Source organism: Trachinotus anak, unplaced genomic scaffold (genome assembly GCF_046630095.1).
Source record: "Trachinotus anak isolate AG129_WGS33_773 ecotype Australia unplaced genomic scaffold, CSIRO_AGI_Tana_v1 ptg000015l, whole genome shotgun sequence".
In the NCBI taxonomy this organism is placed as follows: domain Eukaryota; kingdom Metazoa; phylum Chordata; class Actinopteri; order Carangiformes; family Carangidae; genus Trachinotus; species Trachinotus anak.
The window spans coordinates 1,667,186-1,693,646 of NW_027273866.1; the positions used below are offsets into that span (position 1 = coordinate 1,667,186).

The 26,461-nt window shown below is 42.5% G+C and overlaps 2 protein-coding genes and 1 long non-coding RNA gene across 7 annotated transcripts in view; 2 read left to right on the forward strand and 1 right to left on the reverse strand.

The window, feature by feature from the left end:
- Window positions 1-17: 17 nt before the first annotated feature.
- inf2 (inverted formin 2) lies at window positions 18-12,791 on the reverse strand. 4 transcript variants are annotated; one of them, XM_071499055.1, is made up of 23 exons: window positions 12,567-12,784; window positions 9,113-9,523; window positions 8,494-8,609; window positions 8,133-8,292; window positions 7,269-7,302; window positions 6,873-7,014; window positions 6,510-6,642; window positions 5,751-6,356; window positions 5,271-5,416; window positions 5,090-5,151; window positions 4,892-4,994; window positions 4,707-4,792; window positions 4,487-4,587; window positions 4,311-4,381; window positions 4,118-4,225; window positions 3,950-4,020; window positions 3,738-3,858; window positions 3,447-3,611; window positions 3,154-3,256; window positions 2,897-3,049; window positions 1,712-2,593; window positions 1,365-1,418; window positions 18-592 (listed from the first exon to the last, which is right to left on the reverse strand). In XM_071499055.1, exons 2-22 carry the CDS (start codon window positions 9,507-9,509, stop codon window positions 1,366-1,368), a joined length of 3,813 nt encoding a protein of 1,270 aa, XP_071355156.1. In that variant the 5' UTR covers window positions 9,510-9,523; window positions 12,567-12,784; the 3' UTR covers window positions 18-592; window position 1,365. The 4 variants fall into 4 exon arrangements, with proteins under 4 accessions (XP_071355156.1, XP_071355157.1, XP_071355158.1 ...); XM_071499056.1 differs by lacking the exon at window positions 1,365-1,418; XM_071499057.1 differs by lacking the exons at window positions 18-592; window positions 1,365-1,418 and having other exon boundaries at window positions 2,127-2,593; window positions 2,953-3,049; window positions 12,567-12,785.
- Window positions 8,174-16,125, forward strand: LOC139633403 (uncharacterized). The gene is made up of 4 exons (XR_011693733.1): window positions 8,174-8,309; window positions 8,509-8,643; window positions 13,372-13,507; window positions 14,193-16,125. It is a non-coding gene; the product is annotated as an uncharacterized lncRNA (long non-coding RNA).
- A 1,962-nt stretch (window positions 16,126-18,087) lies between these two features.
- The window catches only part of dnajc17 (DnaJ (Hsp40) homolog, subfamily C, member 17), a 30,976-nt gene continuing 22,602 nt past the window's right edge, over window positions 18,088-26,461 (forward strand). For both annotated transcript variants that reach the window (XM_071499060.1, XM_071499062.1), the window contains exons 1-5: window positions 18,088-18,300; window positions 24,118-24,187; window positions 25,702-25,760; window positions 25,855-25,942; window positions 26,263-26,339. In XM_071499060.1, the coding sequence (XP_071355161.1) occupies window positions 18,220-18,300; window positions 24,118-24,187; window positions 25,702-25,760; window positions 25,855-25,942; window positions 26,263-26,339 (375 nt within the window). In that variant the 5' untranslated portion in view covers window positions 18,088-18,219. The remainder of the gene's footprint in view (window positions 18,301-24,117; window positions 24,188-25,701; window positions 25,761-25,854; window positions 25,943-26,262; window positions 26,340-26,461) is intronic.

Below are 26,461 nucleotides of genomic sequence, written 5' to 3' on the forward strand. Positions count from 1 at the left end.
AAAGAGATCAAAACAACTGAACAGTAAATTCACTTTTATTAAAACTGACTCAACATTAAAAGTTACAATCCATTATAAGCGGTTCTATTTTCTGTTAGAGATCATCTGATTAACATATAAAGAAATTAAGACGTTATTCTAAGCAACTTCAATATTTGAGGTGTTACATTAAATATCTTCCACCAAACACTGCATCTCCCATTCTAAAGGTGCTGAAGGGTAAATAAAGCTTATGATAGCAAAACACATCCAATGCATATTACAACAATTATACAAAAAAAAAAAAACATATTCAACTTTTTTGAATAGTTCTGAATCAAAAGCACTCGTATACACACAGACTACTTAATTCATTTACATAAAGTGACGTGTTTTAAATCCATGCTGTGAAGATCCCAGCCTTTTAGATGCGCTTTCTCTTCTTGGTCTGGAAAAACAAATCTTTGCAAAAGGAAGACTTCTGCATCCACCTGAAGGAGTCAATACTCATGTAGTCTCACAAAATAAAATATAGTGTAGTCCTTCCAGTTCAGAACTCCTCTGTGAAACTAAGATTTTCTTTTTCCTCTGGATCTCCTTTTTCTGGAGTCACCTAGGGAAACAAAGGCTAAAATGAATGGATAGAATCAAAATATATAGAAATAATATACTTTAATATCTTTAAAGTCATAATACTTAGAGCTAGTTAAAACTCAAAGACAGAAATTTATTCACACGATTATCTGGCGTGCAAACATGACTACATCTGCTTTAAATTGTTCAGAGTTCTTTTTAGTTATGAAAACGTTTTTAATACATTTACAGCACATGTTGTATCTTTCATAAAAGTCAGATAAATAAAGGACACTTCACAGGAAGCACACATGAGTGTGTTGTTAGACGATAAAAAAAAAAAAACAGTCCCAGTTGCAGATTCAGGAAATGGACAAGAAAATATGGAAGGAGGAGACAAAAAAGTGACAGCTTTCATGAAATAACTCAGTCCACGATGACTTCACGATGATGTCACAAACTGCAAGGCTGTTTGAGACCAGCACACTGATGTTAGCTTATACCTACCCACCCATTAAATGCTATACATAGTAGGATATTTAGAGGCGTTTCCCCTGGTTTAGTGGACATTACAATCACCCCAAGACACGTGCATTGGGTCAAATACTGTTAAGATTTTTGGCTTGACCACCACTGAGTTAAAGAGTTAAAGAGAGAGCGAGTGTTAAAAGCTGGACAACACAGACAAATGAAACCTCGATTCCAGTTAGATCAACAAATGACGTGTTATTTGAGACAAAGCTTCGACGGTGATTGAGTTCGTTAGGATGATGGTCCTGCTTACAGTTTGCCATCCCATCGATTTGACCTACCTCACTGCAACACACAGCCTTTTTTATGTTTAGTGTGTCCTTTTCCACTGTTACCTTGTGTGTCAGAGAGTCAAAACGGAAGAACAGAGCATTCAAACAAACTGACCATAGATTTCAATCCATTCAGTATTAAAATCTGCAAATCAAGTGCTACACACTGCATCCATACTCTTTAATAAAATGCATGTAATCATGCAAAACACTTTAGGAACATATACTAAAATAGCCCATATATAAAATATAAAACACAAAATGCAATAAAAACAAAACAAATAAGGATTTCCCTTTAAGACACGTCAGAAGGCTAGCATTCCAAACATGTTTATTGAAGTTAATGAATAGATTACCTTGATTACTCTTCTTTTTGTTTCGTTTAAAGAGGCTCTGCTGTTTCTTTGGTTCAGGCTTTAGGGAAGGAGGCAATGCTTCAGATACTGATGGCAGATCCTCTGGTTCCAGTCCATCTGGGACGTCATATCCCTCAATGCCCTCACTGAGTGTGGTCACATTGCTTTTAGGGTCCAAATGCTTGTGACTCACAACCTGATCTTGGCTGTGCGTTTTTGTAATAATGGATTCCTGCTCTTCTCCACCCTTCTCTTGTCCTACAGTCTCTGTTAAACAGGTTATTTTATTACTAGTTTCACTTTTCCCATCTCCACCTATACTGCTTTCACCACTCTGTGTCACATTCATGTCTGTCTTAGATAAAGGACATTCCTTGATCTGAACATTCACACTGATGTCCGCTGGTTGCTCAGGCATCGGCTTCTCAGGTTCCAGGCTGAAAGTGCCGTCCAACACGGCCTCTATAAGGTCAGAATCTGAGAGGGAGGAAGGGCTGAGGACGCTGGTCTCGGTTGAATCTAATGAGAAGCCATTTGTGGTAAGAGGTGTTTGCTGTTCCTCTTCAACCTGAGGCAGAGGTTGTGTCATATCTACGGATGGTACTGCAAGAGGCTTCTCCATGTGTTGTCCCTTCTGCAGCGACACAGGTCTTTCCTGGGGTGCCTGTGTCGTCATGGCTGGCTCGCGTGGGAGTGTGTTGGGGGGTACAGCTGGTCCGTCTGACACGGTGCTCTGTGGCGCTGGCGGAGTTTCTTCTGATGGGCTGATGAAACCGTTCACCTCGCCTGTGCTGGCCTGGTGAGCCTCTGTCTGGGATTTGGTGGGAGCGGAAATGGTGGCTACTTCTGCGGCTTTTCCGTCTGCAGGCTTCACACTTGATCCTGAGGGGAGAAGTAGGCAGTACTGATGTGGAAAGCACACATTATGACAATTATTTTTGAAATGGGATGGTATTCTTGGGGCAAGCGGGAATGCATGAGAGTAAAATGCTCTGCATGAAAACAGAGGCTAATGAACAATGTAGCTCAACAAAGCGATGGAGCTTAGCGTGACGTGAGTAGCGTTAAAGCAAGCAAATGAAAGAGCCCTAGATAAAGCAGCAAGGCCGTGTTGTGGCTCGCAGTTAAGTGGCTCAGGAGCGGAGCTGGGAACTGCGGATGGTGGCCACAGCCTCTTGTCCTTACCAGGTGGGCAGGTATCGCTACGCATTTCACTAGAAGGGAGGCTTTCCGAATCGCACCTTGGCCTGGTCTTTCTTAAGCTGAAACCTTTCCTGATATCTGCCAGGAGGTGGTCGATGATGCAGCCGTCGTTCGGTGGCACAAAGCCTTTCTTAACTGAAAAAGGGGTGTAAAAAAAAGAGGGTTTAAAGCTATTTAAATGACATCTTGGTGAGGTATTTCTGGTACAGAGAAAGAAACCAAGCCTGTTCTTAACTTACTTATCTTTCCGTTCTCTCCCTTCTGTCTCTTGGACTCTTCTTCTGCCAGCTGCTTCTTTCTCTTCTCAGCCTTGGCTGCCTGCTCTCTTCTGGTTTTGTTTTCCTGTTATCATGAAAGAAAGGATGTCACTCACTGCCAAGTACAAAATGTACATAGCAATCTGCCCTTGTAGCATTTGGGCAGGGACATATTAACATTTTCCAGTTTCTCACAGCATCCAAAGACAACAGCACCCCCATACACAAGAGGACGACTCGTCGACGCCTAACAGCAACAAAGTATCTTCCCTGACCTTCAGCGCCTTGATGAAAAGTCCTCGAAAAGTCCTCATGGTTGCAAAGAGTTCCTCAAGTGACAGCTGGTTAGCATCCTCAGACAAGTAGACAGCCAGCTCACTCTTCTGCTTATCAATCTCAGTGAACCTTTCACTTAAAGCTTGACATGCCTCTCGACTTTCCTGGAGCAAAGAAAAGAAAAAAAAAAAAAAAAACCAAAAAGGCATTTGGGATGTGGATCAAGTCGTAAACATTTTCAACAAATCTATTTTGGTTCTGTTTGTAGAGAAAACAGACTATCATCTTACGTCAAGAACTTTTGCGTATTGCTCCTTCACCTCCTCCACGGAGTTGGAGACCTTCTTGGCAGTCTCATTCAGCCGTTTCAGTAAGGCACTGGCTTCTGACTGAATAGACTCCAGATTAACTCTGAGGACAAAGTGTAAAACCTTTTGTTACACGTCTGTTGAAAAAGGTCATGAAGAATGTGAGCTCGAGTACACGTGAAAGGTTTCTCTACCCTGCTGCTTTTTCACAGATCTCTATATCGTCTGCCAGCGCCAACAGCTCCGGGTGGTTTGCCTCCGCTTCCTTTGGGGAAAATAAGTCACACAGTTGGGTAATTAAACAGGTTCATGACTGAAGGGGGAAAAAAACAGTTATGGCAGCTGTGAACCAGTTTGTGTACCTCCAGGATGTGATGAAGCAGCGTTATGCGGCTCTTGTTGGCCTTGGTCTCTGTGAGCTTGAGCAGGGAGCTGATCTTGAACCCCTCTGCGTTCCCTGTGTGACTTCCCTGGAAGTAGACCGATGATTAGACACACAAGCTCCGACTAAATGTCAGATCAAGTAAAATATAAATGAGAGGAAGCGGCTCTTACATAGTTGAGAAAATTTCCCACGTCAAGGATGAGCCTGCAGAAACTGGGCATGAGTGTGCTCAATCTGAGAGCTGAGAAAACAGATACTTCTGGTTACTTTTAATTATAAATTAGGAGTAAATACATAAATTTAGTTATTTCAGCAAAACACAGCTGGAGACCTTTGGTTTACTTACACTGGCAAGCCTCCTCCACCAGCTTGACTTTAGGTTTGAGCATGTCCAGCACTGATGAAGTCTCCTCGCACAACAACATGCACTCAATCCTCAACTGGTAACTGCAGAGACAAGCGCGCAAGAGCAAAATAAGCGTGAAGTCAAGTATGGCGGCAGACATTGGATTGAGAATATCATGCCTGCGCATAATTCATAAAGACGAACTGGCGATGAAAGTTACCACGGCACAGTGAGGAGGGAGGTGTAGAAGCGGTCAACATTCGCCAACTTGTCTTTCTCTCCTTGGAAGGACTTCAAGTTTTCAATCTACAGGCACAAGACAGTGACTCAGAGATGCAGTGTTATTTTCATCACGGGGGCATCAACTTTTATAGTTAAGAATGCAGAAGTGTTACCAGAACGCACCTCGTGCTTCTCTGGTAGAAGCTTTAGAAGCTGTTTCAGCACCTCTACATCAAACTTAGTTCGGTCCCCGTTCTGAATCATGGCTACAAATTCTTCATTTTTGCTGGACAGAGAAAATTTAAAATATTGAGCTGTAAAAGATTCCAAAATATATTTGAAAAAAATAAATAAATAAATAAACAATGTGTAATGTCTCACCATTTGAACTGCTTTAGAAATATGTTCAAATTCAAGTTTTTCTTTGGATCAATAAATGTAATCTGTTGAAAAAAAGGGAGGCGGTAGAAAGGCATATTGATTATTCAGCTTTGATAATCAGGTGTGTTTGTTCTGAGTGCTACAGCTCTGAGGAGTGGTGTCGAGTGTTGACCAAGCACACCTCTTTAGGCTCCTTCTTGACAGGAGCAGCTGCCCCCTTGTCTTTGTGCTCGGTCACCGGGAGACAGAACAGCTGCTCGATACTGCTGTAGTCCGGCTCCCGAGGAGGCGGCTCTTTCTGAACCGAGGCCCACATGGAGTGACCATCTGTGTGTGTGTGTGGGGGAGAGAGAAAGTAACCTGTCATGAGCTCATGTGGCTCCGTTTTATATCAACACCCCACCATGGCTGAAACTCATTCGAGAGCTCAGGGGAATCCTGTGCAACATCCACATTAAATAACACCAAATTATGAACCATTGGTCTGTTGACCTTCAGATGGAGAGCCATTTGTGTACACATGTCCCCTGTGCCCCTAATAATGTTCTGTTTAAACAAAATGTCCTGAAGGGGTGAAAACTGTTTTGATGGATTGATGTTATAGATGAAGGCAGATTGTAAAAATGATTCGAGCCTTCACAAGAATGTTTTATCCACTCACCCGTAACAGTGCGGAGTTTCTGCCAGTTGAGCTTTTTCATCCTCAGGGTGGGACATCGGTTTGACTTTGTGGGTGCGCTGCACCCCAGGGAGTGGCTACTCTGAGCCACTATCATGCCTGGGACAAGAGGAGGTGGAGGTGGCATGCCAGGTAAGGGAGGTGGCGGTGGTGGTCCACCACCCATCCCTGGTAGGATGGGCGGAGGCGGTGGAGGAGGTATCCCTGGACCGCCGGGTAGTGGTGGTGGTGGTGGAGGAAGTGGCATGCCAGGTAATGGAGGAGGAGGAGGTGGTGGTGGAGGTCCACCGAGCCCTCCAGGTAGTGGTGGTGGAGGAGGTGGCGGCGGACACTGGTTAGAAGGTTGGAGCGGGGGTCCAGTCATATTAGGGGGTAAAGGAGGTGGCGGGGGCGGTGGAGGTGGAGGAGAGGCACAGAGTGGCTTCTGAGGGGACGCTGTGCTTTTGTGCAGCTTCTCCGTGTCCAGGTCCGTCTGCACTGCTTTATCCACTCTGACCAGCAGCCCGTCCACTTCATGATGACCTTCACTGCTCTTGCCTTTGGTGAACATCAGCCGCTGCATGATCCTCTCACAGGACTCCATCTGAGCTGGAGCACAAACACACACACACACCATTTGAAACGACTTCTCTCACTAAAACAAAAGCTTTCAGCCGTCCTGTTGTCAGGTACACACAGCAGTCTCCCCTTCACACAGAGCTGACCCATAGTGAATATATTGTTGCTTCAGTGCTCACTCACAGTCCTGGGCCAGCAGTATGGCTCTGTTAGTGATGGCCTCCAGAGCCAGCCAGATATCAGAGCGGCTCGGCCCCAGCACCAACAGTGTCTGCAGGATGGACAGTAGCTGGAGAGAGGCTGGAGAGCTGCTCACCTGCACATGCATATGGTGAAAATCAGGAAGGCTTGTCATGTTTACATACCTAATAATGTGTGCCAGTGCCACAAAAGGTTAATCCAATAATCTGTATTCATCAGAAAGATAATAAAAGATACTTTTCTTTATTGTGGGACATCTGTAACAAAATATTCAGTCTCCAGTTTACTGGACCGTCGTAGTTCTTAGCAGGGGATGATAAAGTCAGATAGACAGTTAGTTCTCACCTTGTTGAAGAGTGTAGTGAAGACCTCCAGGTGATTACTCATGTCAATGCCCCCATACACCCGCAGCAGCTCCTCCTCATCTTCAGCCATCGCCTCTTCAAAAGCTTCACATTGAATAATCAAGTCTTCATCCTCCTGCTCCCTGCACAACACACACATACAAATCACTGCTGGGCACACATCAACACATTTAAATGCCATTTTCATTAAAAATAAAAGGCAGTGACAAGGACCTTTGCACAAATTGCTGTCATTAATGGACATAAATTGCACACATCTTTTCCCTAAAAGCACTGTTCCACTTACAGTGATTATTACTGTCTAAAACACAATATTTATTTATTACATAAAATCTGCTTTAAACATTAACAACTGAACAACAGAAGGAAGGCTCACCTCAACTTTGGGAGAATATCAAGTAACTGAAGCCCTGCAAGAAAACAGTAAAACACAGCTCTGAGTATGACAGCATTCAATTATTGTTTTTTAAGAAAGTTTATCCTTAAAAATGATCACACATCTCTTCACAGTGACAAATAGTTAGGTTTGGGGGAATTGTCAGGAGGTCACAGGTGAGCAATCACAAAAGAGGAGTGGCCAATCAGATGGCTAATTGGTCCAAGGTGGTGGGTGGTGTTTTCATGAATGTAGGAGGGTTTATATAGATGCGACTATCATACACTGTATTTGTCAGACTGTGTCGAAGGCAGTGTTCTTAAGGCAGCTTGGTAGCTCAGTGGTTTCCACTTGTGCCTCATAGGATGAAGGTACTGGGTTTAAATCTGGGTGTTCTAACCAACCTCAGATTAATGCTGTTTTTTCCAGTACATGCTGGGACTCCACTGGGCCTAAAAGGGGATTATCTGCCATAGAAAACACATGGATGGATGACTCGTGAGTTTCATTCAGATGGCATATCACCAAAGTGTGATCTAATCAGTGTGGGAGTGATCACATTTTCTCACTAGTCGTGCTGTAAACTGCATAGGTACACAATGCTGCCTACACTTGAGGTTTTCTTAGTTCTTCAGCATTTTGTCAAAGTGAGAAGGAGGCCATTAGACCTATTCTTAGACAGACCCAGTGACAGAGATATTTGTAATAGAACTCCCGCTGATGGCCTGCTTTCCCCTCCACATTCACTTTCAGCACAGACGGGAGACACTGCTGTGCTGACAATTGACCACAGTGTGACCTTGCTCATGATGTGACTCCAGACTCCTGGTTAGGTGTGAAATAGCAGCTGAGTAGAGAACCCACCGATAAACTCCTTTCTCATCTTATCTCTCTGCCTGAGGTCGTCTGTCCCGAAGATGAGGGCATTGATGACACTGAGGAGTGTGACCATGTAAGGGACGTTATCTGTCGCCTGCAGCTCGTTCATGATCACACTGAAGCGATACTGCTGCGTCTTCACGCCCTGAGGGGGAATACAAGGTCAGGTTAAGTAATCAACTCAGTATCATTGAGGGAAGACTGTTCTGCAATTATTGTAATGCTTGTACACATAACCTGCCACTAGAGGGCACTGTTAAGGGCTTTATTATTCAGACTGATCATGTGAGGTAAATCCCACAGCAACTTTCAAAAAAATGACTCTTTTACATGTTCATCTACTTGCCTTGTAATGATCCAGGGCATCCAGAGCCAGGCAGTGTCCGTCTGTGGAGAACATGCTGAGGGCTGCAAGTAGCTCAAACACCTGCTTCTTCACCATGGTGTTGGAAGTGTCCAAGGCTGTGGAGCATCATGATCACACACATCAATACAGGTAGAATGCTCATATTTCCCATCTGTTTCTCTTAAAGCAAGCCCCTCTCTCTCTCTCTCTCTCTCTCTCTCTCTCTCTCTCTCTCTGATCTTCCCTGTGTCTAGACACAAGCAGGATGCTTTGTTTCGCCGCCTTAACTCATCTTGAACTTTGCCCTCTTAAGATGTGGTGTTGTACTGCTGATAAGCATGTACTTGTGTGTGTGTGTGTGTGTGTGTGTGTGTGTGTGTGTGTGTGTGTGTGTGTGAATCCAATATTCACAACACACAGTGACACAACAGAGTTGTGAGTCACAGAGAGCCATTGAATCAAGTGACCAATTGAACATAATATTACAAATGTTATATAACGATACATGAGAAGCAAGTGGTGCCCAGTTCCTGAAATATCAGATGGTAGGAACATTTTATGAAGGAAAATGTGCAGTGTGTGACAATAAAATTAAAAGGCTGATGCAAGTGTAGTCAACCTTGTGAGAGCTTCCGAATGTATCCCTCGTTCTCTATTATGAAGTGGATCCCCGCAGAGGAGTTCATGACCGCCCGGACGCAGCTGACGCAGGTGAGCTGCAGAAGAGCATCGGCAATGCGAGAGCATCCACGTCCCGAGAGCCGGTCCAGGGCCTCCAGGAGCAGATCCAGGCCGCTCAGCTCCAGGAACTGGACCATCCATGTCTGATCGCTGCCTTCCAGGCGACGCTTCAGCCCCGAGTAGTTGACCACAGTGGGAACTTGCAGAAGTCTGATGCACAGCTCTGGATCAGCACTCTCCAGGTTGGCCTCCTGCTGGGTATCGGAGTCCTGCGAGGAGCCCAGGCGATCCCTGACCGCGGCCCATTTCTTTTTCCCATCCGACTTCCCCGACATAATGGATTGTAGGTCTGTGGAGGAAAGGGGGAAAAGGTGTTGTTGGCGCAGATGAAAATAGACATTTTCTAGCAATCATTATCCACATAAAAAAAAAAAAAAAAAAAAAAAAAAAATGCAGCATGTTTTGTTCTGCAGATCGTGTCTGTTTGCACTGATATCTAATGATTTTTGTCCAGTATACAGTGTCATCATTGCTATCCAGAGCACAGGAAGCAGGCCATAACGGCCCATTATCAGAAAGGAAAACAGAATAGGAAACGATAGCTCTGCAGTTTGTGGATGAGTAAAAGATATGTCAGCAGTCCAGTCATCACCAACGCTGCCAAACATTCCAACTTAATCCTGCTTGAAAGAAAAGACAGACTCACTGTCAGCTCATCAAAACTCTGCACAAAGCCAGACTCTGTGTTGTCTGCACAGCCTGTATCATAATTTACGATATAAATAAACGTATCTCAAGCTCATTACTGGGATATAAACACTGGACAACGTGCACATACATAGAAATGACTGCAGAGAAAAAAACGTTTCACAAACATAACAACATACCTGACATCGACATGAATGCATGCATTGATCATACAAGTGCCCTTTTTCTGGCAGATCCCCAGACCACAGTCCCCTCCTGTAGCAACCTGTCTAACCCCAAAGCTTCTAAAAAATGTCCCACTGTATTGTATTTAACAAGTATAAGCACATTCCCACACTAGTAAAATCAGCAGGATAAGCTTCGGACCAAAAAAGGGGAAATGTTTCTCTAAAAGGCTAAAAATACTTTCTCTCTATACTGCAGTTGTGATATTAGATGGTCCAGCATAAATGAACAGTGCGAGTGCTTCCTCTGCCTCCTGTTGTTGATTTCACACTTGGCAAGGATAAGATATACAGATGAGGCGTTGAGTGATGAGCACGAACAAAAACAATGCTCTGCAAAAAAGATCAATCAGCGAGCCACACGGGAGGGTGTGACTGTATAACTTTTAACATCTAGACAATGTAAAGGAGCACGTATACATGTTAGAAGCTGTAAAACTAAAAACACGGCTTGCATCTATTTCTTTTCAAAAGGTGATGCAGGGAGCAGAAGTAATGACTTGTGAAGAATATGACAGGTTTGCATTCAGTCAGTAGAGTGAAAGTCAAATGACATATTCTGGGAAGGCATTCCTTAGCTGTGACTGCAGCATTTCAGTCCTGCTACCAGTGTGAGAGTGTTACCGTGGCAGCCAGCAGGCAGACAATGCTGTTTCTACAATAGGCCTTCTCAGTACTCTTCAAAGAGCTGTGTTCATTAGCCACAAAATAGACGAGACGCTCCCTGCCCCCTTTCGGCCTGGTAAGAGTTATGCCCCGCAATCATTTAGACACTTTCAGGAGTACATTGTGCTATTGTGTTCAGTGCGAGAAGGGAAGAACATTTGCAAGTTGGCGCTTGTAATCTGGAGAATTTTCACAGTCATTAAGTTGCTGCTCTTCAATGAACACTTCCTGAGAAGTAATAGTTATGACTTGACTAAAAGAAGCTTGTGTGTCATGTGTCTTGTACTCCCCCAGCATGGTGCGGGAACTTTTTCAGAGGGAAGGAAAAGACTTTCCTGGGACAGGAAACTTGGCACGAGATAATCATGCTGGTGTGACCGCTCATGTTCCTCTTTAGAAATTTCAGTTTCATTCCAGAAGATCTCGCTTCTGACCCCAAGTAGAGCGACATATTGTTCATAAACAAACATCTGGATTACATTTCAAACATCAAAGATCAGCAGCTAAGGGGAAAAAAAACAACATTTGCATTTTCTTTTGTGCACTCCTTAAACATAAGCAACTGTCATTTGCTGACCTTGTCTGCCAGAGCTCCCACATGTACCACTAATAGCAGGCTGATTCACTGCACACAGGACAAACCTACTCAGTCTGTCCTCTGGTTAAGCCGCCCACACATCAGCCCACTGCTACTGTAACAGCCTCAACACTGAGGAACACGCAGGAACATCTCCACTGATTTATTTCCTCTGACACATATGCAAAGCTTATGCAGGGGAATGCATGGACTTCCTCCACAAATGTGCAGTGTATATCAGCAATAATGCAACTACATTAAATAAACTTATAGAACAACTAGAAAGTGATCAAATCTCAGTTTACGCATTTTTTTTTTTTGGTTTTCCTTTCACTGATATGTCAGATTTAGCGAGAAGATAGGCCTATGAGATGAGGATGCTTCCCATGACATTAGATTTTAACCTTTGAGCACTGACACGATAACGGACTTGTTCCACCTTAAACATATGTTGACATATGGATCATATGTTCCTCGGGGATTGAGTGATGTTAGAAAACTATTCAAGCTTCATTCACACCATAAAAGCTTTTTACAGTATTTGCAGAATGATTATGCCAACAAAGAACATCTGGTACTCATTTGACCGGTATCCTTCAATCCTCCCCTCTCTGCTATTTAAGGGAGTGACCGACATGCCTTCAAAGTATACAAACACATTTTGGAGTAGCCCAGTGTGGCCGTGAAGTTTCCGTTATTCACAGACTTTCTGAGAATCTACTCGGCAATTATTAGATTGATTTCACAAAACAAAAGTGACAACCCCATAGCTTTAAAACTGCAATCCTCACTTCATGTGTGTGTGTGTGTGTGTGTGTGTGTGTTTTTTTTTTTTCCTCTCATCACAGGCTTCTTGCCCTTATTCTGTCCAAAGCGAGGAGGGAACACATCACCACCTCCACAATAGATCGACAAGACCGTGACACCAGGGTACTGTTATCAGTCCCCCAGTCTTCATGATCAATCAGCACACTGTGATTGAAAAGGATAAGAAATAGCGACATTTCACCGCGCAACATCGCTACTTTGCGCTGCGATTTTTTTTTTTTTTTCCTCCACATACCAAGGGACGTAACTGGACTAGTCACCTTAAAGAGACAAGTAAAAGACAGAAAAACAAAACGGTAAGGCTCGTTACCATCGCGTCCGCGCAGGTCACATCTTAACACACTGTTGCATCGTTACAGATCACCCACCCGCAGAGTGTGAGAGCTTACCTGGTTTTATTCCATAAATATACACTTGCAGATCCGCGTCCTCCGGTGTGTCTTAGGTGTGTGTGTGTGTGTGTGTGTGTGTGTGGGACGCTTCGCAATCATCCAGACGACATTTTATTCTGCCGACAGATGAAACGTGTGCCCGTGAAAATTGAGGCAGGTCAAACTGCTGTATGTTATCGGGATGGCACCGCTTTTTAAATTGCCTCGGCCCCTGAGCTCTCATTCACTTGTGAGAGGCTGCCAAGACAGCAGCATTACTGAGCTGAACATCCGGGTGAACCTTTCAGAATAAAACGTTTGCGTGTGTTTTACATTTCCAATATGGGCTCAAGACAGGGTTTGGCCTTTTGAAAAAAAAAAATAAATAAAATGAAAAAAACATTAAAAGTTAGATTAAAGTTATGATATGAAAAAACTGTATTGAGCTAAAAAAAAAACAAAAAACAAAAAAAACTAAGAAGATGTCATATTACAAAAAGTACAACAGTCGCTATAACAATAACAACACAGTACTTAATCAAGTACACATAAAAACACGAGTCCACAAGAAAAACTAAGTAGCTAGATAAACAGCTAAAATTAGCTGAACATTAGCCCAACTGAAGCTAGCTAACACTGACCTAGACTGTTACCTTAGCCACACATTAGCCTCAGACAGTTTGGTTAAATTAACCAAGCAGCACTTCTTTAACATAATAAATTACATAGACAGGCAATGGAGTTTCAAGTGTCATCGTTTTATTTTGAAGGCAGCACTGCCCTATTTCCGGTCTTAATGTGTCTGTTGTTGTGCTGCTTGCAGCTGTTTGTGATGCTGAATGCAGCCAGTGGTTGAGCCCTCCCCCCACACTCCCCATCCCATCAGCTGGATCTGACCTCAGGCGTGGAGTCGCTGCTGGAGGGGAAATAACGCGAGTTCCTCGGTTCTCCAGGTCAGGGTGTGTATCCCCCAGTTCTGACTTCATCGAAGAGCCTTTGAACATGCTTCAACATTTTAAGCATCATGTCAGACTTTAGGTTTTTTGCCAGTGCTCCCTCTTTCTCCCAGTGGAATGTCCACGTCACTCTTAACTTTCACTTTTAACTCACTTTCACTTTTTGTCCTTTAAAATTTCAGATTAGAATTCAGGGTAGACTGAGCTTGAGTCAAGGAAAGTAGAGCATAAAGGGGCATAAGCCAACCTGTGGTCTTTACAGTTCCAACAGAGAATGGAGAAAATAATTCAGTCATTTCTTAATCTTCCTTAATGGACCAAATGTTCCAGAAAGTGAAATGGCTGAAAGAACACAGACTTCATGAAAACTGCCATTTGCATTTCTCCTTAAGGTCTGTGAAGATAAGCAAGTTGGGATGAAGCAACAGGAAAAGAGTGGTTATTGTGGCTTTTGATAGTTTAAGTCTCAAAGTTTGACATGTGCATAAATCTTCAATAGATGTTTTATATAATAAATGAATCAGACAACTGGATATCTGGTTAAGGGGTATTTCGATAAGAATTTGTAGGACTGTGTTGTAGCTGTTATCATTCCCCTTGTGACTTGGGGCTATTTACCGTGCTAGAGTTTCACTGCCTCAGACAAAGGACATACAAATACAATAACTCTATTGTTGCACTGCTTTAGGTCCGTTGTGCCAAACTGTCATCACTACGATGACCGAGATGCTTTGTCCATCTAGAGGAAAATAGAGCTTCTCCCAGGAAGACCACTGAGAATCAGCTGCGTGCGTACTCGAGTTACAGCTCCATAGGATATACAGGGCAGCAGAGAATATGCAGCCTTTCACATTGAAAATCATCATTACACATGCAGCTGTTTTGTTTAAACTGAGCAACGAAAGCTACTGAGCAAATATTATGAACTCATCGTGAATAGGCCTCAATCATCCAGCTGAGCTAGTTCAGCAGGATCACGAGACACATCAGCTGGAATCAAACTCCTTATCTTCAAAGTCAACATCATTGTCTCATTTGAATGTATTGTTCTAGATACTGTACACATGTATACACAACATGTGATTTCTGGTCATGATTTTAGGCAGAAACCGGCCCTTTACTCTTCAGTCCTGCTGCTAAACCTTATTGCTGTCTTTAGGGTGTGTCTTGTGCCAGTGTTTACAGGATTTAGTTCTGCTGTGTTTGTCATCTGTATCCTGGAAGGATAGACAGGTCATTACAAGTGACATAATGGGCTGAACAAAGCACTCTCTACAGGAGGCAGGGACACTCATCCTTAAGATGATCATCCTGAGAGAATCTAATCTTTCTGAACACCCTAAAGGTGACTGATTGCAAATGACATGTAGCTTTATCATAACCATGAAATGTCTAGGAAGAAGCACTTCCTGGACATGTCAGGACATTTTCCGGTTTCTCCATCAATACGTTTCCAAAGGACATGCTCCAACAATTGATTCTTTTGTTAAAAACAAACAAATAAACAAACAAAAAAAGATTGTCATCAAGCCACAGCCATGGATCCTTATGTGAGATGTGAGATGTTGATATGCTTCTGGGCCTGACTGGCCAGCTGTACGCCACTGCTGCGTGGTGAAATCCTTTCTTCAAATCAAAGCAACATTATTATACTGCTGATCTAAAGTATTATTACTGCCTAAAATAGACCCCTCAACAGACCACACGCCCCACCACACTGGCCAACAGCCTCAACCTAGTCTAGAGGACCTTAATCAGCACTTCACTACAAAACACAGATGAAATGGTCTAAGGATGAACATGTCTAATGAGCAGCGCTGAGTTTTCTGTTTACATTTTACAATTGGCACAAGGTGTCGGAAAGTTTAATTAACTCAAACCAAAGACTTTTGGGCTAAACCATAGTTCAAATGTAAACAAAGGTGGAACCCTGCTGCCAAAAATTAAAACAGAAGACGCTAAGTGTTGTAGTATTTTCTGGAGGGCTTATATTTAAACTGATTTTGCCTTATCACACATATGTAAGTAAGGGTGTTTGTGTGTTGTAGAATTGCAATAATTAGGCTACATGCAGTACATAAATGCTAGAAAGACCCAGAGGTAATTTTGTTAGGGAAAATGTGTCTGTTACATAATTTGTCTAACAGAGATCACTCTCCACTCATTGCAACAATCTGATGGACCAGAGTGCCTTGCAGCTGAGCTGCTTAGTTTATTATTCAAATATATGTCACAACAGTTTAGTATGCAGATTTGGGGGAGCCTCAGAGTAAATATGTTTTTTAATGTGTATGTGTTTTGTGAAAACATAATTATGGCCAATGTCCCTAGGCTAATGTATACACAGTACATACTCCTTTTCCTTTTCTATATAAATGTGACACTATGAAAAGTTTAGACTTCTTCATTGATAGTTAGATATCTTTATTATTTTTGACAACGTTTTTGTGCACTGTGGGAGAAAACCTGGGAGTAAACCCACACAGACACGGAGACATGCTAAATATGTTATTCAACATATGTATATATCAAGTCGGGCACATGGTCGCTAGATGAGAGAGGGAAATGTGTTTCTTAAAGTGATAACAAAGTGGATTCATTTCTATTAATCCAGATTGTTGAGGTGCCCGCACATTGCAACATTAATATGTCATGCATACTTTAAATTCTCCTGCGCATTGTGCCTGTCACTCATGGATATATTATCTTCATCTGATTCGATGTGGCACGAGTGAGTGTATCCAACAACTCACTGGTGGAGGCTCCGGTACTGGTTCGGCACTTTCATGTTCACTTTTCCTCCTCATCCACCTCCTCCTCCAGTCACATGCTGTTTCATGTTTGGAGTTTGGACTTGTCTTTTATTTTATCCTCATACTCATGTCTGCTTTGTCTTGCTGTGGTCTGGCAAGCCTCCTCCACCTGCTTCTCTGGAATTTCTGTCTGGTGTTGGATCTTCACTGTAAAGGCATTGTTTGCCTCTCTTTCACAATTCAGTTTTTTTTTTTTTCAGCTCCTTGTTTTTTTGCTGAACTTTTATCCTGTCTGCCTCTAAATGCTGCACCCTATCCTGTGCCCTCTTTAACAATTCCTTTGTTTCACGATCATGATCCTGGGTGCTCTGGACATTTGTGGTCTGGCAGACCTCAACCCAGCACCCTGGTTTTTGTTTAGGGTGTAGGATCTTCCCCTCTTGCGCTCTCTCTAACCCTTCTGTTGTGTCATGGAGCATGTCATCGCACGTGACCCTCTCCAGTTCTTTGCTGACATTTATCTCACTCTCCACTGCCAATGTTTTTTGTCTTGCAAGACTTGTTCCCTCTGCAGAATGTATTTCAAGTTAAAACCTATCCAGTGTGCCTTCAAATTCATCACTGTATCCTCCACTCTCTCTAACAACTCCATTAGCCACGGAACTTTCCATTGTTCATGGTGAACTTTTTGTTCACCCTGCACAGTTCATCCATGAGGTTCTCCTCATTCTCTCTCACCCTCAGGTTTCCTCAGCTTGCTTTCTTTCTCCAGAGGGATTTTCAGTCATTATATTTCTTTAAGAAACACTTCCTCTCCTCGTGCAGTTTGTCCCTCACCATTCATAACAAAAACAGCAAGTGCCAGAACAGCTATTTGTGTTCATATTTTCTTATTTGGCTTGATTTTATTCTAAAAGATGCTATTAACTCTATCATGCATGGCACTTGTAGGACCAATCACTGAGCCATATGTCAGCACCTCACCAACATCTCGTGGTATGTTTGCGAAATTCATTAGCTATTTTCCTGCTAGTGCCCTTATCTCTGTGGTAAAACCCTGTGATTGCAGAATCCTGGAAGGTCTATAAAGGCTGTTTAGGCAGACCCTGTCAAAAGTCCACAGTCATGAAATTGTGGAATTTACCATGGAAATGTGCCATTCCAACACAAAAATTGTTCATGTGTGGTAAATGCAATCCACTGTTTAAAACATTAAGTTATTTGACAACTTAATCACTTCCTCCCTTCTGTGGAATACAGAAGTGACAACTTGTTACTGATTTGTTAATCATGCTGTGAATGACTACTACTTACCAGCACTGCTTTTGAATCAGAAAAAATGCTGTTTAAATATTAAGTACATACTGTATTATGTCTTGCAAATACTGACTAAAGATCAACTCTCATCTTTAAGGAGAACAACAATTTATTACACTTGGAGAGGTAATTCTCATTTACAAACATCTCTTTTGTTCATCTAACAATGTCAAATACACTTGAAAAAACCAACTGATTGAACTATAGTTTCTGGGAAGGAAATCACATATCATTAAAACCAAATATTTAAAGGAATAGGATAATTTATCTTTATTTTAAGTATTCCATGAGTATATAAATTTCAAAAGTAACTGTCAAAAATGCCAACTGGGCCTTTGCTGTTAGGCAGAAAACTGAAATGAACTAATAGAAGAAACCACCTGTGCAGTTATGACGGGTTAGCTGAACTCAAAGAGATTAAAAATAGTTATGACACCAACTTTTAGATGTAAGAACTATAGTAAAATGCCGAGGAGAACAAAAACTACATTTCCCAGGTTGCAGTGCACATCCTGGACGTCATCTCGAAGACGTCAAACTCATGCTGCCAGTAACAACAATAAACAGTTGAAACAGCCAAACACTAACATTGCGTTTACATTAGTTATTTTTCTGTGTTAGTACTGTAGCTGTTTGTCGGCAGAAATGTCCGGAAAGGCCAAGGATATCCTACAAATGGACCTGTATGGTTTACTCGGCATTGAAAGCACTGCTACAGCGAAAGAGGTGTGTAAATAAGCTAGTTGCTAAGCTAGTTAGACAAAACCCGTTACCGTTAGCCGCAGCTGTCACTAAGTGCATTGCAGGCTGGAGGATGTCGTTGTGAGTGTTAAATGTTAAAACAAAGTTGTGTTTGTACACGGAGAGATTATGAGCGTATGAGCACATTTTTGTCCGCAAGTAGGGGGGTATGATAGCTTGCTACCACGGAGCGTGTAGGGGTTTGTGTGTGTATGAATTAACGCATCGCATGAAATGTTTTTGTCGGTCAGGAGAAACGTCATGTAAGTCAAACGAGGGCTGAAATTTCAGGTGTAGTCAGACTCCACGTAGCATAAGACATACTAACCGGCTAATGGCTAAATCACAATGGTGTGATGCAATAAAGACGCCACTGAGCGGCGACGTTGCATCAGTGAAGTCTTTGGCATCACTGGCATGAAATACTGGCATAAGGATATACCTATATAATGAATATAAATTCCAAATTGTATGGATGCGAAATTGATTTGGATTCCGCCACTTCAAGGTATACCTTTTTTAAGATGTAACTAAACTCATAGAATACCATTACATTTGATCAGATCAATAATTAAGGGCAGAAATCTCTGTCATACTGGGGGCAGGCTGTGTTGCATCTGTTATCTCCCCCCTCCATCTTACAAACATGATTTAGCTTGAATGATATTTTGTACTTGCAATGATTTTAAGTGAATTCTGGGAAGATTCTTTGACTCTTCTCTACAAATCATTTCCCAGTGGTTCACCAAGATGTCCTGAATCCAGCATTTTCCCTAAGACCACCGCTCCTCACAGTTTCCAGCATCCAGAATCCACAGCCCCGTAGGGAAATTAAAATCACTGCCAAAACGAGGGAGGAAGTTAATTTCTTAATTGGATTTCAAAGTCCTGTCCTCCCTAGAGGAATATCCTGGAGGAAGTTGGCGGTTGTGGCTTGGGCAGAACTGAGACTCCAAAATGCAGAAGGCTAGTTCTGTGAGGTCTGTTGATGGTCGAGAGAGATAGTGAGGGTTTGTGTGTGTGTGGTGAAGTGAGCCTGGGGGTGGGGGGTGCTCAAAAATCAATCATGTGTGAGAAGACAAATGTCATGAGATGGGCTACTTATCCCAGTTGTTTGGCCCTCTGCTTCACCGCCACTATCAAGCGTGTTGCTTATCACACCGACAGGGGAATCTCATCCCTCAGCCTGTATATGCTGGCTTAGCAACAGCTCGTAAAACATCAACTTGCCTTCATGTAGAGTACTTGCATTTTACATCTTATCCTGCTTCTATTAACATATTTTTCTATTATCACTTCTGTTGCCCTTCCTCTGAGCTTGGCTGTCGGATAAATGTTGCGGAAACTGGCATGTCAGAGCCTAAGATTTAATGACTATGGAGGACTGGGGTTTATTTTAGCCTTGTAGTGCTAGGAGCGGCTGTTGTTGAAGGCTAGCCACCATTTAAAGAGTTGTGCTCATGCATATAAGCAGGGCTTGAGTAATAATTGCATAAGTGTGTATTTTACCTACCGCAGATTGCTTGGTAAAACAGCGTCAACAGCCAAGACCACACAAAATTTATTGTGGTTTATTCAGCTACTTAAATTGTAGTGTACCTGATGTGTTGCAGTGTATGCAGTAACTACATGCCTGGATAATTTAATTTGAGGCAGATCATCCAAAGGACGGTGTTCACATTGCACTGTAAACTCATTGCTCTCAATAATGAGTTACCTCTCTGATTGTCTGCTTTATCAGTGCAAGTAGATTATGTTTGTCATTGGATCCTGTGGTTGATTGGAACACATCTACAGTGATATAAGCAGAGGTCATCAGGTTTTAGCTCTTTCAACATAATTTGTGTTAAATGCATTGATCTGTTTTCCACAGTTACATCAGACAAAGCTCTTTATGTATAATATTTAACCTTCAGTAAGAGTTTGTCGTAATTTTCAGTTACAGCTAGCTTGGGATCATTAGTAAGGTCAATTTTGTAAAATGATAACAAAAAATGATCAGATCATCTTGATACCATTGGATTAAAAATTAATAATAATGAATTAATGCCCAGTTTGACTGGCGGTTTGGTCAGGTTCACAAACACAATCACAGTGTCTCACTGCTTTTCTTCATCACATCCAGTTTTTCTCCTTGCTTTTAGCTCTCCCATTCTTCATCTGTTTGTGGCCTCTTTGCCCATGTCCTTGCTATTCTCCTTCCTTCTCCTTGTTGTGCCTGTTATTATTTTCCTCCAACTGATAATGTCCTGTAAATAGCAGAGTGTTGTAATTAAGGAGGATGGGCCCATGGCAGATCAGGCAGCTAATCAGACACGCAGGCTAGGGACCCAAACAGGGCTGTACTGCGGCTGCACCAGGACCAGTTTGTCAACTATAATTGGCACCAAAGAGTAGTGTAATGAGGACAAGATGTAGGCATGCAGTTAAGACCATGGCAGGCAGGGATCAGGGCAACCCAGAGAGTCTGGTTTTCACCAGGCAGTAACCATTAGGCTACTGTTGCCTTGCTGCTGCTTGGAGTTTTTTTTTTTTTTTTTGGTTCCACCCTCTTCAAACTGAATCATGGGAAATTGTTGATATTTCTCCCTTTCAGTTTGTCTTGTATATGAGACAAGGAAAATCAGCATGTGACAGCGTAGAATAATTTGAATTGCAAGACAGAGAAGATGAAGTAGAATTTTTTGCTGTTCCAGTAGGGACAGCAGTTTGTTTTAGCCAAGGAGTTCTTATGATTTTCTCCTCACATGGTTTTATTCATAGCTGATTCAAGCGCCAATCCTAAAAGGTCATGCTGAATGCACAAAGATGATTGCTTCAGTAACTGACTGGATTAGTCTTGTAGAAAGATGCCACTCGATCTGAGAGCTCTTATCCACACACGTGCTAACCTTGCTTTGGCGTCTAGTTTGTAGGACCAAGGGGCTTCAGGGTCTTCCAGCATCAATTAAGGCTTGCGTGATTGATGGGAGTAATCATGTATTATTTAACAAAACAGCACTGGAAGTACAGTTTAGACAAGATATGGTAGAAGATGCTAGAGGGAGTGAACAGAAAAGAGGAGGAGATAGAGAGGAGAAAGGGAGGTAAGATTTTGAAGTGAGATGTAGAGAAGCATGTGCGTTAACTTAATCTTGAACTGACCCCAATTTGACACAGATGAAGATGTGCAGTATGTCTACTCTCCACCAGAACAGCATCAATGATGACAGGTTGTGCTTGTCGAACAGCTGAGCTGGCCAGACTTTTGTCCTGACAACATTAAACATCCCCAATGTTTACAGCAGATGTAGAGACATGTTTATCTTGTCAGCTGGCTGCAGGTGATGAAGAACATGAGAAATAGAGTGTGAGCTCAGGACACCGGGTCACTTCTTAAAGGACCATAGCAGTGTTTTATCCCCATTAATTTCAAATGCACATGCTTAACAGTTGTGAACTGTGTTACTATCTTACAGATCTTAATGTATTTTTCTGCCTTTCAGGTATCCACTGGTTTAAATTAATTTCTTTATGGCATGAAAATTCCACTTCCTTTTTAATCTTGCTTGTGTAAGCAATGAGGTGCATTAGTTTTTGTCAAAATTACATTATTGCTGTGAGGTAATGCACTGCCGACTTTTACAAAAACATCAGTCTGCACATAAAATGTATTTTCATGCACTACACCACTCAAGCAAGTTTGATGGATTTTATTATTTTTGATTTCCATATCATATGGTAATAAATAGAAACCAGTAGCTACTTGGGGAGGTAGGAATAAAACTTTCAAAAATCTAAAACATGCATTTGGAAATTCTGAGCAAATATGAACAAAAAATTGTAGTTTAAGAACTAAAACTTGGTTGTGTAGTGGTGGTGTAGTCCTTAAAAGCAGGTTCAAAACACTGATTGCCCTGTATAAGGCAGGCAGTTACATTGGGTTCCACAGTGGCTCCTCTTACTTCTTTGCTTCACTCTGTTCTCAGTGAGGAACGGCTTTTTGTTCAACTGTATACCTGTATATGGATGAATGACAGTAAAGTTGACCTTTGATTTGAGTTTTTGTTCCATTGTACCTTACCAAAAGTCTTTGTAGAGAACTGGTCAAAGCTATGATGGAGAGCACAAAGAAAAGAAAAGGGAGAGACAGAAAGAGGGAGGCTAAAAAAAGGGGGAAATGGGCTTAGGCCATCAGTAAGCATATGTGTTTGGCGCCGGTCCTTGGCCCTGCGTGTCAGTCTCGATCTGTAGGAAGGCTCTGTGCCAAGCAGCAAGACTAAATATCCCTTAATGATGTCTAGTCTCTCAAAGCCCTCTCAGTGAACCAGGTTCTCATTTACTATTGGAACTATGATTAAAAAAAAAATCTGATGTTGACCAAGAGAAAGAGGAAAGGAGTTGTGACATGTAGGAGCTGTTTGAACCATGATAATCTCCAGAGGGTTCACTGGAGGCTTCTCCCTGTCATATAACCATGTGGGGGCTTAGTTCTTTTACCTTGGACAACAGGCATCCAGCCTTATGTGTCTGCGTTGACTGTCAAGGAAACTCATTGGAGTCGCTGTGTAAAAAGCCTTGGACACTGACACCATTCTGCTCAGTTCCCTCAGAGTGGACTTTTGTTTCCCCCCGAGTTAAGTCGACTCTGTATGTTTTGGTGTGCAGTCCGGAGAGTAAATTGTGCAAAAAAACACACAGGGACAAGGCGTTCAATGCAAACATTTCCCAGGCTTGAAGAAAGGATCTCCCAAATTCTGTGGCCCGTAGCGTACTGGCACGAGATTGGTTTGCGCTAAGGGGGGTGTATGTGAAAACATGCAGAACTTTGGCATGGCTGATTAAGACTGGCGAGAAAGTGTATGTCAGTGTGTGTGTGTTTGTGTCTGAGCTTGGACGTATGGGGGATGTATGTGCCAAGTCCTTTGCATGCAATGCATAAATATGTGCGTGTGTTTTTAGAGGTTGTGTGCAGAGAGCTTCATCGTCGTACTCTATAGCCCCCTCTGGTCTCCACGGAAAGTTTTCCTGCTTCCCCTCTTTCTCCAGAGGAGCAGAGATCTAATGAAAACCACCTTGTCATTAACTGTTCCCTAGAAGGACCAATGAATGGTTAACATTCCAAGCAGTGACCCAGCGTTAAAAAAATTCAGCTACAACTAAAACCTCACATGACATTACAATACTCCAAAGTATTGTTTAGTTTTTCCACTTTGGTTTTCTTAACCTCCCAAAAGTTTTGGCTACCAGCCTAAGATATTAATTGCGTCCTTCTCGGATTTGTTACAGACAATGGCACTCTGTTTGTGTGTGTTATTGTAACATTTTCTTAAAATTTGAAGAAAGATGTACTAATATGAGGCAGCAACTCAGGACACATTTATCTTGCAAACTTGCAATAAGCCTGAGAATAATTTGGAATTCTTGTGTGGGAAATTCACTGTGCATTATGTACCGTGGTGCTTAGATTCCATGAACAATATATCAAAAGGACGTGAAGCAGAAGGGCAGCTCAGGTGTTGATTTGATCTAAACAATACAATCCCAGATTTTTATTTAAATGCAAACCACATTTCACCCCCAGTGCTACCATGTCAGAATGTTACTATTTGAGCTATTATTTCAGTGGGACCATCATTTTTTATTCAGACTTTGGTTTTCTGGGCCAAGGAAGGCAGGATAAAGATGATTGGTACCGAGAGTAGGAATTTAAATTTCACATGGCCAGAATCTGTGCTTAAGTGGATGATTCGTCTCTCTTTGTGCCCTAATCAACATTTTCCACTCTACATAACTTCAGGGGTTCTTCTGCTTCTCTCCTAGATCAAGAAAGCTTATCGACAGAAAGCCTTGAAATGCCATCCTGACAAGAACCCAGACAACCCAAAAGCAGGTGAGTGAGCCAGTTACTGTGTTTTATCTGTCTTTGCTTCTCTTCACCATCTCTCCATTCAAGCTCCAGAGTAGCGCTTTCAGCAATTAAAACCCTGCCAGACAGCGTAGCCACAGTCCTCTGTAGGAAGTCTAACCAGCGCCTCTCTCTCCCGCCGGCTCTCGAGCCAGACAGGACCAGCCAAACACCACCAGCACCACTATTACCACACTCTATCCCTCTCCTTAGCTTTATGAGTCCTTCCGTGGCCTGTCGCCAACCAGCATGTCAACAATTAGACCAGGAAATCTCAATGTAGCTTTTTGTCAGGAGGGGGAAAAAAAGGCACCTTGGACAAAAGGCTGGTCATGAGGCATGTTTTCAAGTGAGGTTTATGTGGTTACTGGATGGTTCAGACAACTCCTGATTATGTCAGGGAAAAAAAAAACTGGGAAATTGGTGGGGTTGAGTGGGATAATACAAAAGCAGGGGGTCGGTTTCCCAGAAATGGAAAAGAAGTGGTTTGGAGGGCCTCAACACTTGAACCCGCACATGTACAGACCCGGTCTTTGTCGCACGAGAGCGGAGCAAGTCTTGGGACTCAGTGCTCCTCAGCGGAAGGTTGTGTGCGTGCAAGAGGTGACTTAGGGGTCATGATTCCTCACTGACTGAAGACTACCCCCACTATCCCTCACTTTCCTCAACCTTCCATGTTGTGACACTCCTGCCTAGTGCGCATGGCAGGTCTCCCCCAGTTGGATTTCATTCCAGCCCATTATATGCATGTAGGTAACCTGACCGCCTCTGCTGGTAGCATGATCTCCAGAGCCTCCTGTTAGTGTGCGCCGCCAGTCCCCACAGGGAGTAACAGTATCGGTTTGTTAGGCCTCTCATAAGTGAATGATTAAGCCTGGCTTGTATAGTGCAGTGGTGTGGCGGTTGTATGATGGGGAGTGGGACTGTGGCCTCCCTGTGTATGTTTGTGCATGTGTGTGTCTTAGATGACAACTGGGAAGCTTGAGTCTTGCATGGCAGTGGTGACTGTGGCCCTGGCCCCTCGAGGTGCTGTAATGGAAGATAGATGGAGAGGGCAAGATTTTGTGTGGTCATGCATGGCTGTGTCATTGTTGGAAACAGTTTCCGTGAGACTTGTGGCCCTTTTTAAAGCATAAATTTCTCTCAGGCCTGTGTCCCATGAAGATATCATGCTTTGCACATAATGCCTTTTGGCATAAACCCCCTCTTCACTCTTGTCATCTGTTGTGTCAAATTTACAAATTTATCAGTGCTGTTTCGTTTTTTTTGTGGTATGTGGTATTGGTTTGTGCTATGCATTTGTCCCTATACAAATAACAGAAAATAAAATGAACAATACATATGTTTGTGATCTCTTAACCATATTTTTATTTTTAAAACTCATATTACACATGTAAATACAATTGTAAAATGTACTCTATACAGAAACAAAAATCATGTGTCTTTGTGTTTATTCAGCAATGGTGTTTTCAGTCTTCTCTCATCTCACATTGTTCTAGCTGAGCTCTTCCACCAGTTGTCCCAGGCCCTAGAGGTGCTAACCGATGCTGCTGCCAAGGTAAGACCACAGATCTCTCTCTCACGCTCTCATAAAAGTGTTGATACACACGCACACAGACACAATTCATCTTGGTTTCTAATGCTGTTTTCAGGCTGCATATGACAAGATCTGTGCTGCCAAGAAGCAAGCAGAAGAGAGAAACAGGAAACTAGATGATAAGAGAAAGAAAATTAAGCTTGGTGAGTTCAAATGGGCTTAAATAGAGGGCATCTCTTTTTTTTATTTTAAGTGGGTTTTGTTTTGGTATTGTAAAGGGTTATATTTGAATCAGATTTTTTTTGTCGGGCATATACGATGATAAAGACCACATGCGCTGATGTTTTTAAAGTGACGGGGGTTGTCCAGTATGTCATAAAAAACAAGCAGCTATTAAAAAATGATCAAGTTATTTAGCATGGTTTTGGCTATTTCCCTGTGGAAAAGAAATTCAGTATGAAGGCAATACAGAGTGTGTGTTTGTGTGTGCATGCGTGCATACGTGCATGCTTTGCTATAACAGATTTGGAGGCCAGAGAACGACAAGCGGAAACTCAGAGCCAGGAAGAGGTTCAAATCACTAGAACCCTTGAAGAAGAGGTAAGAGAATTTATAGAAACCATATGAGATATGATATTCCACCACACATTGCCCAGAGAGAAAATTCAAAATGAAAATTTTACTATACTACAGGCCTCAGCCATGCACTGGAAGCAAGGTAT